This window comes from Seriola aureovittata, chromosome 16 (assembly GCF_021018895.1).
Source record: "Seriola aureovittata isolate HTS-2021-v1 ecotype China chromosome 16, ASM2101889v1, whole genome shotgun sequence".
NCBI lineage: Eukaryota > Metazoa > Chordata > Actinopteri > Carangiformes > Carangidae > Seriola > Seriola aureovittata.
This window is the reverse complement of record NC_079379.1, coordinates 22,691,776-22,706,817: the sequence shown is the minus strand read 5'-3', so window position 1 is coordinate 22,706,817 and position 15,042 is coordinate 22,691,776. Positions and strand designations below refer to the sequence as shown.

Sequence of the window (15,042 nt, the reverse complement as noted above, 5' to 3'; positions counted from 1 at the left end):
CTGCTGCTTTGTAGTTTGTTAGCATACCAGTCATTTTTCATGAGGATTGAAGGATGTTAGCGAGCGATTCAGGCCTCGGCGGCACACTTTACGGATGGCACAGGAGGCTCTGTCTAACTGCTTAAGCAGCTCATTAGGAGAAGAAGTACAGCATATTTTTACCCGGTGAAAAAAAGCGGCTCCAGCCTCCTTTGTGGGAATGTGGGGATTTTTGTTGTTGTTCGCCGTAATTGGACAAATACACCTGTTGTCTGAAAGGGGTTTAAAATACAGCAAGAAAAAGGTGCTGTCTGCTTCAGTAATTTCCACCAGTCATCTTTTGGCGGAGCAGTGTGTTGTGTGGAGTCACATCATGGCATGATGTCAGGTTGGGGGAGGCGGGGGGGGGGGGGGGTTGGCATTGTGTCTTTCTTCGTAGTCTGGGGTTAAAAGTGCATTAGAGGTCACAGGAGAGTTCCTACCGTGGGCTGTTACGTCTTCCCCCACGGTGCGGGCGGTAATGACCCTAGGGAGCGTAGTAACACCCCCCCCCCCCCCCCCCCCTCCTTCCCCTTCCCTCCACACACACACACACACACACACACACACACACAAAACATAATACACACACTCACAACACACAAATATTCTCCTGAACCTGGAGGAGCTCAGGAGTGTGTGGCCTGGGGGAGGCTGGAGGGAAAACCTGGAGTGGAATATGTTATCTTGGATAATGTTGGTTGACCGTCCTGACAGCCTGTTGATCCGCCCCCACCACCACCACCCCGCCAACACCTACAGTCTTCCCCCAACACATACACACACATATATTTTCACACGCACACACCAGCCTACCGCCGAGCCCGCCCCCCCCAACCCCCCCGACCTCCTCCTCCTCTCACTGCACCACTGTCATTCATAGAGTGCCAAAGCCTGCTGCTTTATTAAAGCCCAGGAAGAGCAAGGCCTGGCCCAGGTTCAAACAGCAGTGCAGCTGGGACCTGTTACATTTTCGGCAGACTGCCCTCTCCGTCTCGCTGGCTATAAATAGCACCGGTGGTTGTCTCCCTTAACCAAGGAAAAGAGGTTTTTGGGGGAGGAAAAAAAACACACTCACACACACACACACACACACACACACACACACACACACAGATTAATAACCGTGGGAAGCAATGAAAGCTTTGTGTCTGCTGCCTGAGGTCAGCAGGCCAGGAGGTGTTGCTACTTCAAAGCCCCCATTGTGGCTCGTACTTTCAGACGCCGCTGCGGTGGGTTTGATGGGAACACACGGGGGCTGCCAGCGGTGTCATGAGTTGATGGCACCGGATCGTGCCAACCAGTGAGATACCAACGCAGCCTGTGTGTGACAGTTTTTTTTTTTTTCTGAGGGATGACCAGTTCATTATACTCCTAATTGAATTCCATATTTTAATTGCATTTATTTTTATTGCACTGGAGCAGTGTTGTTTTTGGGGGGATTCCACCGAGCTCATCTCTTATGTAGCATCAGACACTTTATGACCTTGGCTCCAGCTGTTGACAGGCGAGGCTACCTCATTATGACCCCCCCCCCCCCTCCTTCCTCCTCCGCTCTCTGTTTCCCTCCTCGGCTCTCCAGCCAGAGGAAGCCGTCTGGCCCAGTAACATTGCCTGCCCGGGCCATGTGGATCTCCTCGAGTCCAAGCCGGCCAAGGTCAGCCCCCACTACCAACAACACCACCACCACCACACCACCACCACCACCACCACCACCACCCCGGCCTCCATCCTGACGTGGCTCCAGCTGAGGGGTGGGCCCAGCTCCAGCCACCGCAGACACTTCCACTTCCTTAAGCTTATTTTCATAGAAACCCTCCCCGACGTCTCCACCGTAACAGTATCCACCCACTGGCACAATGATCTCCTGGGCAGGGAAACGCTCCTGGCGGATATAGTGGGCTCATTCATTCATTCATGGCCAATTTTTTCCCTTTCTAGTAGGAAAGTAAATCCACTACTGTTTTTTTTTCCCTCCCCCTCCTGCTTTTTGTTCTGTATTTGCTTGATTATACTGTGACTGTCTTACGAGATGACGCTTGTGCGACACATTGCAATGGAAGAGTCACCGTTTGTGTTCCTCGCTGAGTAATGCTTTTTCAAGAAAACCCACAAAAAAAAAAAAAAAGGTTCCCAAAACGACTCCGCTTACGTTTGACCTGGACTACGTTTTCTCGTCTCTTCCTGTCACATCACTGACTGATACACTGCAAATTGTCTATGTGTCTTTTAGCCTCCAAGCCCCATGGACCAGGTAGGGAAGATGCGGGGCCAGCCATATGGAGGACCCAGCCCCTACTCGCAGCAGCAACAAGGGCCTCCCGCAGGGCCCGGACCCCAGCAGGCGGGCTCTTACCCGGGCCAGGCCTACGGACCTCCCGGGCCTCAGAGGTATCCTATGGGGATGCAGGGCCGAACACCCGGCACGATGGGCGGCATGCAGTACGGACAGCAGGTCAGTAATCATGGACTTGGATTAGTGAATCTCTCCGGTCGTCACGTCACCTGGATGATTGACAGTAACCTTTTGCAGGTTATTCACCACATTGTTTTGCTGATCAAAAGATGCAAAATCACAAAACCTTGCTGAGTTTCCTGCAGCAGATAGACCTTCTTTTGCTTCCTTATCTTAAGTAGAAACTACATTAAAGACGGCACATTTATGAAGCATTGTCAAGTACGGGTTGAGTTTGAACTGCAGCACCTGATCAGGGTCACCTCTCCTTGTCGGTTTAGTTTATAAGAGATCGTGCTATGTTCAAAACTCACCCCGAACAATCATCAGTGTTGAAATCAACAAGTCACTGTCTAGTGTAATGAGGAAGTGACCTCAGATAATAAACCACTGTTTTGGTTGGGGAGGGCAGAAATAAGAACCTGTGGTGCTGCTGAAGAAGTGATGGGCAGAGGCTTTAATCACCAAAGTTTAAACTAGGTAAAGCCAAAGCAATTTACAAAATAAAAGACCTCCTGCCTTTAACAGAGGCATTATGAGTTTCTGCGGTACGTAGTCATGGTTTGAAGTCTGCCACCACAAGTTAATAAGTTTTCTTACATTCCTGGTAGTTGAGGCACTAGAGCGTTTATTTGGTAAATGACTCAGTACAACAGGAATGGCAGCATAAAATGAATTCATGGCACGGTCTCATTGGACGTCGGATACAAGGTTCGGGAAGGTTTGCAAGGGGTTTCTTTCTAAAGCAGTTTCAGTATCATGGTGAGGAGTCGTGATCTGGATCTTTTATTCTGAAAAGGCAGCTTAGATTTCAGAAAGAAAAAAAAAAAAAGGTGAAATTGTCCTTTAAGGTTCTGCTGAAATGGTCCGCACCTGTTTTTAGACATAAGTGTGTATCCTGGATCATAGGTGAGCAACTAAGTTAATGGAGATCTGAACAAACTGAAATTTAGCATCCTTTTTTTTTTTTTTCGCCCAAGACCTCAAATGGACTGAAAAAAAAGGAAAAAAAAAAGGCTCTTACAGAAACAGACTCGCTGAGAGCTCTTCATCCATTTTTCTCTGTCTGGTGTATTTTCATGCTTGAAAGAAAAAAAAAGTTGGGGAAATTCAAGTCCTGTCTCCTGGCACAGTGGGCAGCCCATTCTGACAGCGTTGTCCAATTGAAAACGGCAAACATCCAGTTTGCCGTAGCTACTTACTCATAGCTAGGAATAAGCCCCTTCTTGAACTCTCTCAGCCAGGCAGTCCGTCTTAACATAGAAATGCATGCAGGGAATCCCGTAGAGTGAAGCCTTTTCTTTCCGCGTCCGCTGTCTGTGGTCTTGTGCCCATTGTGTGATGTGATTATCTCATACTGGCTTGCCTGGTGTCTGACCGTGAACTCGATAAGTGCCCCACAGAGAAGAAAACGGCTTCCCTCCCTTTGTCGGACAGATACAATACAGCCACTTCATGTTGTTTTAAATGTGTGGCAATTCTTTACTATCTTGTATTTTCTTTGAATTCCTGAGTAGCAGAGCACCCTCCCAAAACAACACGTGGCTTCTTCTTCTTTATTTTTTTTATTTTTTTTATTACTATGTTTCCTCACAAGGTCAGTGCTTTCTCCTTTCCGCGCTTTTTCAGGGTAATGAAACGAAAACGCTGTATTGAAAGGCTTTCGGCGCGCAGGATCGGGTAGAATATGAAAAGCCTCATATTGAAGTTCAAGGAGATGAAGTCAAAACTCAATTTTTTATTTTCATGCCTGTAATTTAAAGCGATACACGGCTGAATTCCAACACTTAGATGGCTTTTCTTACGCGCTTTGACTGATCAGTTTATATCGAGGAACGCACTCCTCTCTCTTGCACACAGAGAGGGAACAGTTGTCTTCTCCCTTTTTAATCTGTGAGTAAGATGAAGAGATGCTCTGATTACTCTGCTGAGAATGAATGGGGAGAAAAAAAAAAAAAAATCAAAGAGGTGACTTTGGATGTTGAGTTATTTTTATATATTTTTACAGCTTTAGAAAGGATCCTGTCAGTGCACAGGCTGTATTCAGGTGGTGATTGATATTCCACTGAGGCGCTCAGGGTAGTAAACCTGTAGTAAAATCTTAGTTCTCCTGAAGAAAGCTGTTTATGTTCAAAGAGGCGATTCAACCGTGCTGGGTTATGTTTACTCCCGTATCTGTTGTTTCTAACTGACTTCTTGTTTCCACGTCTAGATGTCCACCTATGGACAGCAGGGCCCGGGTGGCTACACCCAGCAGACGCAGGGCTACTACGGTCAGCACGGTCCCCCAACTCACCCTGGCCAGCAGCAGCCTCCATACCCTGGCCAACCACAGGGCACCTCTGGACCCCCCTACGCCCAGCAGGGCCACCCTTCGCAGCCTCCTGGCCAACACGGGCAGCCAGGACCCCCGTTCCAACAATCCCAAGGTCCCCACGGCCCCCCTCCAGGCCAGCCTCCCTACAGCCAGCCCTCACAGTCTCAGCCAGGACAGCCACCTTACGTCCCTCCCCAGCAGCAGCAGCAGCAGCAGCCTCAGCAGCAGCAGCAGCAGCAGCCGGGTCCTGGTCCCCAAAGTCAGCAGGGCCCTCAGGGCCAGCCTGGCTACCCACAACCCTCTGGACCAGGGCAGCCACCACCGCAGCAAACCTCACAGCAGCAGCAAGGGCCCCCACAACCACCACCACAACAACAACCACAACCACAACAACAACAACAACAACAGCAGCAACAGCAACAACCAGGAGGTCCGCCTCCTCAAGCCCAGCAACCTCCAGGTCATGGCCAGCAGGGTCAACCATCACCTTACTCTCAGACACCCCCACTGCAGCAGCAGCAACAACAACAACAACAACAGCAGCAACAACAACAGCAGCAGCAACAGCAGCAACAACAACAGCAGCAACAGCAACAACAACAACAACAACAACAACAACAGCAGCAACAACAGCCGTCACCATATCAGAGGTTCCCACCTCCTCCACAGGTAACAACACCTCGCACGTCTCTGCAGCAGGCGTGTGACGAGCGGTGTCGGCCATCTCTGTGTTCCCCCGAGCTGACACATGCTCTTTACATCTGCTGTGCCTCGTCAGTGCAGTGATGAAGTCCATGCCTGCCTTACTCTATTAATGCAAACCAAAGACTGTGTCTGTAGCTGTCATATTTGATTTTGATGTGACGTAAGGCATCGAAAATGTGTTGGATCTCTGTGAGGATTTAACAGTGGAGCAGCTATAGGAGGGTGTGAATAAAGCTTTGATGTAAGCCATTTAGGGCTGACTTATTGCTTAGTTAAAGTTTAATTATTTACTTAATTAAAGATGCTCCTGTCCGTTAAACGGATAGTGTACTTCCTATATTACCTGGCAGTGAAACTTTCCCATGCCCGCTCTCCTGTGCCGACAGAGATGCCATACAGAAAATATTCAAATCACAGTTCCTCATTGCGCTGAACACATTCTTTCTTTCTTACATAAATTACGTAAATGTATTTACATTTATTCAGCCCAGTGGAGACCAGTTATTTGTATCAGTGTGTCAGTGGTTGATTTGCTGTTCAATAGACAGTAACAAGGTGCTTGATTTGGAGACTGGAGACGACTGTCTCATCTTTCTTGTCCCTGTGATCAGGAACTGTCCCAGGATTCCTTCAGCTCCCAGTCCAGCGCTCCTCCTTCCAACCAGCCCATGACTTCCAGCAAGAGCAGTCAAGAAGACAGCATGCAGGCCCGGCCATCCAGTCTGCCGGTGAGCGCCCTCAGTCATCTTCGTCTAACACGTGACTTGCTTTGATCCACTCGCGCTCCACAGGAACCAGCCGCCTCCATAGTTCTACCTATTAGTATATATTTTATAATCCTCGTTCAACGCCAAAAACCCCACGAAACACCATTTTTAATTTAATGATCGGAGTCAGTCCAGTATTCAGTAATCATTCTCTCCTGCAGCTGTGGCCAGAAACTGCAATAATTCGCAATGTAACATGACATGCAAATGACTTTTTATTGAAAGTGAATAAGGGATTTAACTTTGAATTTGAGTTTGTAGACTCGTATATTATTCCGAGTCTTGACGCTCGCATTAACAGCAGGTTGATAGGCCCACTAGCGCAGCCACCTTTCCTCCGCACATGGAAGGTCCCGCTGGTTAGACCAGATCTCATTCCAGTGTCTTCGTCATCTGCGCCGGGGTTCAATAAAACTGCTGATTGTGGTGTACATTCAGACAAGTCTCTCATGGATTCAGACTAAGCTGTCAGTGTGAAGGCAACCTGAGTCATTAAGTGACTCACACTCGCGTCAGTGCAAATTCATCTCCATTGAAATTCACAGGTAGCAACTGTCTCCCAAGCCAGAAGCTAGCTGGTTTTTAGAGCTAGTTTGGGAGGCTTTGCTCTGTGTGTCATCAGTTTTCTAGTGTGACTCCACGTGAGGAAAGAAAACATAGAAATGTGGGGTAAATATTGGATTTTTGGGGCCACTGTTCCCTCGACTGACGAACAGACACTTCAGATGTGCTCAGGTCGCTGTGATGTTCATATTATGCCTCCTCACAGCTGTAACTACTGTGGGTGTTACATGTTTTACCAGAGTACGATCAATATTCAGTACTTTGGACTTCAGACATTAGTGTATTTCCAGCGTTGTTTACTGCTTTCTGTTGACGTGCCTGCTGAGTGACTGACATCAGCTGGAGATACTGACTGAGATAGAATTCCTCCAGTGTCAGAATGTGAATATTTATCAGTATAGGAATATGTTTGACCCCAGCATCTGGATGTTAATGACACATTAACGTCTAAAGTTTGGGCTGAACGCGTTTTAAATATTCCAAGGAGAGGTAACGAGTAAAAAAAAAAATCTGCATCCCCCCTCTGCCATCTTTCTAATTTAGACTGCAACCCCTTTTTCCTTCTCTTGCTTCCTCTGACTTCAACATACACACAGTACACAGGGCGATGCCGGGAGTGAGTACAATGTGCAAGCAGCGCAGGTTTCTACTGACGTGTTAAAAAAGAAAAATAAAAAAAAATAAAAAAATTTCTGCTCGGAAAAAGATCTTTGAAAGTGAAGTAAATCTGGCATCTGATAGCCCTCTGGCTAAGATAAAGGTGAGAGACCCCCCCCCCCCCCACACCACCCCACAAAACCTCCCTGTTAAAGAGGTGTCTCGCTGTTACACGTTGCAGTTTCCATGGCAGTGTTTATAGGTCAGACTGCAGAGCTAACCTCATTCTGGGCCTCAGGGAAGGAGAGTGAGAAATGAGATCATTAATGAGAGAGAATGAAAGTGAGAGAGTGGAGTCGGCGGCGAGGGGGGGGGGGGTTGTGGGGGGGGGTTGTGGGGGGGGGGGGGGTGTGTGCAGGATTGAGGGAGTGCAAGCAAATAACTTCAAATAGTGTGAGTGATTGGTTGGAGTGGGAGATGCTGAGAGGGAGGGAGGGGATGAGCGCCGTCTATGCCAGTAGGGGATGCCCTCAGGACGTGTTTCCCTCCTCTTTTATTTATTTCTCTTATTTATTTATACAACCCTCTGTGGGCTCAGTCATTGGCCGAGCAGGCCAGGCCAGGGCTATTTTTATTTATTTCTTTTTTTTTTCTTTCTTTTTTTTTTTTTTCCCTCCAACTTCTCGGGGATTCCCTATCAGTGCTGTGTGATTGGCTGTGAAAGCCATTAATCTGGCTGAGGTGGAGATGAACGGATCCCCCCTTCCTCCTCCTCCTCCTCCTCCTCCTCCTCCTCCTCCTCCTCTTCTTCCCCCAGCATCTCTGTGGAGCGCGCATGACACTGTGTGCAGATTAGACCATGCTAACTGACAGTAATAACCCTGACAGCCTGAGTCAAAGCGGCTGAATTGACTCCTACGTGTGTGATGAGTAGATCAATGTGCACCAGCAGCAAACAGTGATCTGTTTTACCTGGAAATTAAGGTATTTTGATATCCAGACGGACATGGCACAAACTCTGCCACAGATTAAGAAAGAATGCAGGAAAACGTCTCTGCAAAGTTCTCGGTGGTTCTGACGTTCATGGGTTGTACTGACTTGGATGAGTCCATAGATCTGACTTTTAAAAACTTAAATGCTTGGCTGCAGTCTCACCCCAAATTCACAAATGATGCGCAGCTTAAAAGCTTCTACTGAGACATCCTCTGCGTTTAATTTGCACCGACTCCGGCTTCTGTTGTGAAAACATCACTGTCTTTGGACCAAACTTTCCAGCAGTGCAGCTGCTGATTAAAGACAGGATAACCTATATCAGAATTTCAAAGGTTCACGAGGAGTATACAGGAAGAAAACTTTATTAATTCATTTATTTCACTCCGCCCCCCCCCCAACCACTGTAGCTTTAAGGTGCCTGTATGCTCCATCAGAACTGCTTGTCAGATGGTTGAAGAGCCTCACATGAAGTCAGAACTGGAGAGGCTGCAATCAAAAACTGCTGTAGCCAAATATGGCGTCCTAAATTTGCAAGTCATGTGCACGTCTCTCTAAGTCAATATGGAATTTGTTAAGATGAAAGCATGTCTGTTCCATGATGGATGTCAATAAGACTCCAGACTCCAAATGTGGCTGAATCATGTTGAACTTTAGTCTCGTTTCCCTCATCTTAAATGTAAATCAACCAAAATTTTAGTCCAGTTTATCAGGCAAAGTTGTTGTACGACAGAATTAAACACTAAAGCATTTGAGAGGTTTAGCTTGTTTTGTTGAAAAAAATTTGTTAAAATTGCATCACAAATCACAAATTTAGCATCATATTTGCACTCGTTTTGAAAAAAAAAACATTTCAGATGGCCCCCAGCTCTGATTAGCATTTTCTGAGCTCACCAGCAAGCTCGTTATTTCATTAGCAAGCAGATAAACAGCCTTATTGTCTAAACTCTCAGGTATCATAGATTCCAAATTTTCATTGCCCATTCATAGGTAGAGTGATAAACACAATAGATGCAGTTATTCCTGTTGTTGATTCAGGACTATTTGTGCACTCAGGGACACGTTAAATGAACTAACTTGTATCATGCTAAGCAAAGGAGGATGTTTTTCGGATTAAAAATACACCTGACAGAATGTTAGGTACAGATCTGCAGGATTAATTTGATAGAAAATATATTGTATATATATATATTTTTTAAGGACCTGCAGTGATTTGTTTTTAATCTGCCTCAAAACACGTTTGAATTCAGAGCCAACAGCAGCTGAAGGGTAAGCACCATTTAGCTACTTTTAGTTGCATTCGTGGAGAGCCAGCCAGACATCCGCCTCATCCAGAGTACAGATGGGTCTGTTTGAGCCAGGTGCTAAAAAACCAGCGTCTGTTATGCTGCCGTTGAGGTGGGAATAAAGGAGTACAGGAGGCTCAGTGCCTGCTGGAAGGCGCAGGTAGAAAAAGCAACAGTCAGCTTGAGAAAACGGCCGTGGAGGAGGAAGAGGAGGGAGGGCGGGAAAAAAAATTACAGACAGCGATGGTGGAACTAGATGAACAGGTTGAACTTGTTCCTGGTTTGTTTTCACCCTGGCTCCAGGACACACTCGCACACAGTTAAACTGTTGAGTGTTTACCACACTGTCAGTTCCCCAGCACTTCATAGGAACCTCTTTTATACTTTTAAAGTTTGGGCCTGTAGTTGATGCTAATCTACAACTTACAATGACGGCAGCATAGTAAGTAATACAACTGGAGAGTACTAGTCTTTGTGGTCTTAAAATATTCCTGTGACCCAATAAGGCTTCATTCAATAACATTCAAGTCATTTCTAGGAAAGGAAATGAATGAAGAGCGAAGAGGAAGGAGAGAAAGGACCTCACATTATTGACTTAGTCTGTAATGAGTAACCACCTTAAAGGGGCACTCCACCAATTTTACACATGAACTTCAGTTTACTACAACACAGCCTGGAGGGAGGTTTGAAAAACACTGATGTCATTAGGTTTATCTCGGCTTCAGCAGGTCTGAGAGAAGCATTTAGGAGGCACATGCACAGTTGCATGATGGAAAATGTAGGATCACGTGTTATTTGAGAGTTATATGTAAGTTTTTCTGAACGTGGTTTCTTGCTTGGAGCGGGTGGTGGTGATTGGCGTTTGATAAAAGCTTCAGCCATTGTTGCGTTTACAACACAAGAGGTTATAATACGTCCTGTGAGCAGATTGGAGGCTCCAGTGGCTCGCTATCGGAAAGGGATGAGGCGGGTCGGGGCTAGCTGGTTAGCGTGCTAGCTTCAGTAGAAGAAAAGACGGCAGTAAAGACGAGTTAACATCGGCGTTGCTCCTGGTGTGAGTAAAGGAATAAAGTTTGATGCTGAACTCAAAGCGTTTCTTCTAGACTGGTAAGTGAACAGCTGTTAATGCTAATGTTAGCTATGTAGCAATAGCAAAACTTACAAATGGCTCCTTTTTAAAGTCAGGAAATCTCAGCCTCCGCTGCTTCAATTTTCTTTACTTTAGAGGTGGAGCGTTTGGCTCAGTCTACAAATTAATTTAGTGAGTTCAGTGTCTTTATTTCGGACAGAGGGTGATGATTGAGGCTTTTGGTATGAAAGTGGGCACAGGCACAAAAATCCCACCTCCTCCATCGTGGCTCCAGAGGAAGTAAAGCACGCCACAGTCTTTGCTGTCATCGTCATGCTTTCATGCTCCCTGGAAGTGACACTTCCTCTGCATGTCAACCCATGGGAATGGGAATAACTATCAGGCCACCACTAACCTCCCACCCTCCCTCCCACTTCTCTCTCTCTCTTTTTTAAATCTCCTTGTCCTCTCCCAGGTCTTTTGTACACCCTTTCTCCAATGTGGGGCTAATCCCACTCAGCACCGCCCACCGGTCGTGGTGCTCCTCTTTTCTGACGCGTCTGAATGTGCTCCAGACTCGAGAGGAAGGTCACATGTTGGTCACGCACGCACTCAACACTTCAAGTTTGTTCTTCTGTCTTCCGTCTTTCCGTTCCTCTCGTTCCTCTCACCTTCCTGAAAAAAAGAGGCTTCATCTCAAGTGGGCTTTTTTTTTTTGTATCTCGAAGGAAGAGCCAAGGATTTACCGTGTCGACTTGATTTGTGTCAGGGGTGCATATTTTCCTGTTAGCAAAGGTGTAATGGAGTAGACACTTCCTTTATTTAGCCCTTACTTTAATTTCACAACCTTTCACAACAAGTGATACGCACTAGGTACGAGGTACAGTCTTGTTTTTCTATCGTCTGACTTTTGTCCTTTTTGAATTGTTGGTTGGTTTTGGTTTGACGATCACCAGCTGGAGGCCCGAGTCTGGCCCAAGTCTGGCCCAAGTCTGGTCCAAGTCTGGTCATAGTCTGGTCCCATGCCTAGTCTGGTAATTTATCACTACATCACTGCCTGTCAGGACCCCACCCTTGCAAGAAATTCAGTCTTGTCCAGTGCATTTGCAGAAACTCTAAAGACCACCCACTTCACAACAACAGAAACCCCCCACCCCCCTGTCTCTCTCTCTCTCTCTCTCTTCTCTCTCTCCCTCCCCCCTCCCTCCCTCCCCCTTAATGACCTTTAATGTTATGTGCCAAGCCTCCTGATCTGGAACGGAGGGATCTTCCAGTCTTGATCAACTGAGTCCCCCCTTCCTGCAATCCCCGTTCCCTGCTCAGCCCAGCCCTGCTCTGCTCTCCTGCGGCAGCTAAGCTTGTTTTTGCGACATAGCTCTGGAGCAATCAGCCTGACAAGGCCGGCCCCCTTTTTTTCCTCTCCTACCCAGCCCAACCCCCCTCCCTGCCTTTTTCAATATATTACACACTCTTTTTTTTTTTGCTGCATTTTTCCCTCTTTTCTGTCTGTTCATATATATATTTATATAATATAAAAATTTTTTTTTACTCTCTGCCTCTCTCTCGTTCCTCTTTCTGTCTAAATTCTCGTTTCTCTTTCCCTCGCCTGCGCCCTCCTCCTCCTCCTCCTCCTCTCCCCTTCCTCGTTCTCTCTCTTCTCTCAGTAAATCAGCTTTCATAACGCTGTGCAGCGCAGCCTTGTTTTGCGAAGCTCTGACGCTGACAGTATTCAGAGTCCGGGGCCAGTTTCCTGTTGCTATTCTGGGGCCCTTGCTTCCTGTGTGGGCATGTCTTATTCAGATTCCAGGGTGCTGCTCGCTCGCTTGCTCACTCGCTCTCACCCCTCTCCCTTCCCTCCCTCCCTCCCTCCTCTTAGCTTGTCTGTTTCTCTCCCCTGCTCCCTCTCGGTCTCACCCCTTCCTTTCCTCTATGTGATTTTTAATTAATGTACTTGAGAAAATTCAATCTGCTGACAAAGTGTGTTATTTTGCATTTGCTTCAGTGAATTGTTTCTCATCCTGCAAAAACCCCGAGCTCTGTTTTGCTCTTGCAAGAGCTCTCTCTCTCTTTCTCTCTCTCTCTCGCTCACACACACACACACAACCACACATGCACAGAGAGAGAGAGAGAGCACTCTCCCTCTCCTTTTTTGCTCTCCGCTCACTCACACACTCTCACACTCGCACACACACTCTCCCATGCCCCTCCCCTCAGCCTCCATTTCTGCTGGGCTGAGCTAGTTTTGCAGCACAAAGACTGTGGCTGACTGCAGCACTGTCTGTCCTCTGCTCTCTCTCTCTCTCTCTCTCTCTCTCTCTCCTGCTCTCGCTGGAACGAGCCGCTGAGCCTGGACGGATGAAACTGACCCTCACAATGAAATTAACTCTCACTCCATGAAATAACCTCTATATAATTTTTTCTCTCTCCCCAACTCCCCCCTGCTGCTCCAACCGCCCCCCCCCTCCCCAGTTAAATTCACTGGTGGTATCAGTTGCTTTGGTAGCGCCCTCTAGACACGCTACTTGTGTGACAGTAGGAGGGGAGGGGCGTTGCTGCTCTGGAAAGCAGGCAGACTGGCTGTAGGGGTCTGGAGCCTCCCCACCCAAGCAGCCCCACACCCCCACCCCCTCGCCTCTCCTGAAGCCCCTCCAGCCCCCTTGGCCCGTTGTATCCCAGCACCCCTCACCTCGGGCTGGGCAGCTGCCTGCCTCACTTGGGCATCTGTGCGCTGCCCTGGGACTCCCTGCTACTATTGTGATCTCTACAAAAGGCCCCCCACGCACACACCATCTCCCCATTATTCACAGCAATCAGACCCCCCCCTCCTCCACCCCCCTCTTCCCCTTCACCACCTCCCTGCATCTACTCTGTGTTAGCTACACACAGACTGCAGTGTTTGTGTGCCTCACACACCCCCTTTTTTTTTGTTACCCCCACAGAGAAGCTCAATTAAGCAAATGTGGAGCGTTTAAAAAAGAACTCCCCACTTATTGATTAAGATTCATACTTAGCCTTTATTTTTCTTTTTGACTGGGAGCCTGTAACACACAGGAATGTTAAAGCAGAGCAGTATTGATCAGTGTCAAATGAATTGTATTTTTTTGTTCTTTTTAATGCCTTAGCAGGATGAGACTGTTTTTCAAAATTTTGCTGGGTCACTCTTTCATCTCCTACTCTTTTTAGTCCATGTTATTATCCGTCCCACGTGGCCGCCGGTGATAAAGTGGCGGTGTAATGGTGATCTCCGGGGAGCTGAAGCCGGCTCGTCTGTGGATGGTAGTAGACATTGTGTCTGTGGCGAGATATCTAATCCCAGCAGGGTGCTCCCAGGCCCTGAGCACTGAGTCACCCTGCTGGAGTTCACGCCGTCCACGGTCGCCGTTTGCCTACATTTTGGAGAAATGAAATGACAGAACTCTTGACATGTTAATTTCAAGCACTGACTTTAAACATAGACCATATTTTCGCAATAGTTCGTGTCTACATCATGGTGTGGGCGAGGTGGAGGTGGCATGGTGCACCTATAGGGCGTCCTAACTGTGTGTGTGGAGAGTTTCTCGTCAGCCTGTGCTGTATGTGAAGCCCTGTAATGGCTGCTGCTGCTGCTGCTGTATGAGGCAGGGGCCTGCTTTAGCTTCTCCTCCTTTCTCCAGTTCTTCCCTCATAGTGGGATGGGAGTGCCCCCTTATGGTTGAGCTCAGCCCTGCAAACCTCGAGCTGGGTCTGGAGCTGCCTCTCTCCAAGCCTTCGTTGGACTTCCCAGAAGGCCCCTCGCAGCTCGGCGCGGCCCGCTGGATGTAGGTGGGACCCTCGGCTAGGTGGCTGAGGTGTCGGCAAACACCCACCTGTCAGTCTTGTTACTCAGCAACTGTGCATTTCCTGCTGTTATCCCATGGCAATGCAGCATGGAGTCTGCACAGGTGCTTTTCACAGAGCAGAGAGACTAAGTTTTATTTTGTCTGAGCGCCCACAGTCTATCTGTCATCTGTCTGTGACAGATAGACGCGCTCTGATGGTGGCGTGGAGATAACGTGCTTCTGGGCTCGGTTAAGTCGAGTCAGCATGTTCACAGACTGAGCTGGGAGGAAAAGAGAAGAAAGCCCCTCAAGAAAAAACTGTGCAGGAGGAAAATTTTCACTTGATCTTACGTTTTTAAAAAGGAAGAGACGACTTTTCCCACGACCCCCGCTCGGATTTCAAAAGCCCACTTTGCCCTGAAACGAGCGGGCGAACGTGCGGCGCCGGAGTATTCTCGCTGACGAGGTCGTCAACAT

At 47.7% G+C, this 15,042-nt stretch overlaps 1 protein-coding gene across 1 annotated transcript in view; it reads left to right on the top strand.

Annotated features, from left to right (window-relative positions):
• The window catches only part of arid1ab (AT rich interactive domain 1Ab (SWI-like)), a 55,036-nt gene that overhangs the window by 21,133 nt on the left and 18,861 nt on the right, over positions 1-15,042 (top strand). The window contains exons 2-4 of the mRNA XM_056398789.1: positions 2,252-2,473; positions 4,686-5,459; positions 6,107-6,223. Coding sequence (XP_056254764.1) covers positions 2,252-2,473; positions 4,686-5,459; positions 6,107-6,223 — 1,113 coding nt within the window. The remainder of the gene's footprint in view (positions 1-2,251; positions 2,474-4,685; positions 5,460-6,106; positions 6,224-15,042) is intronic.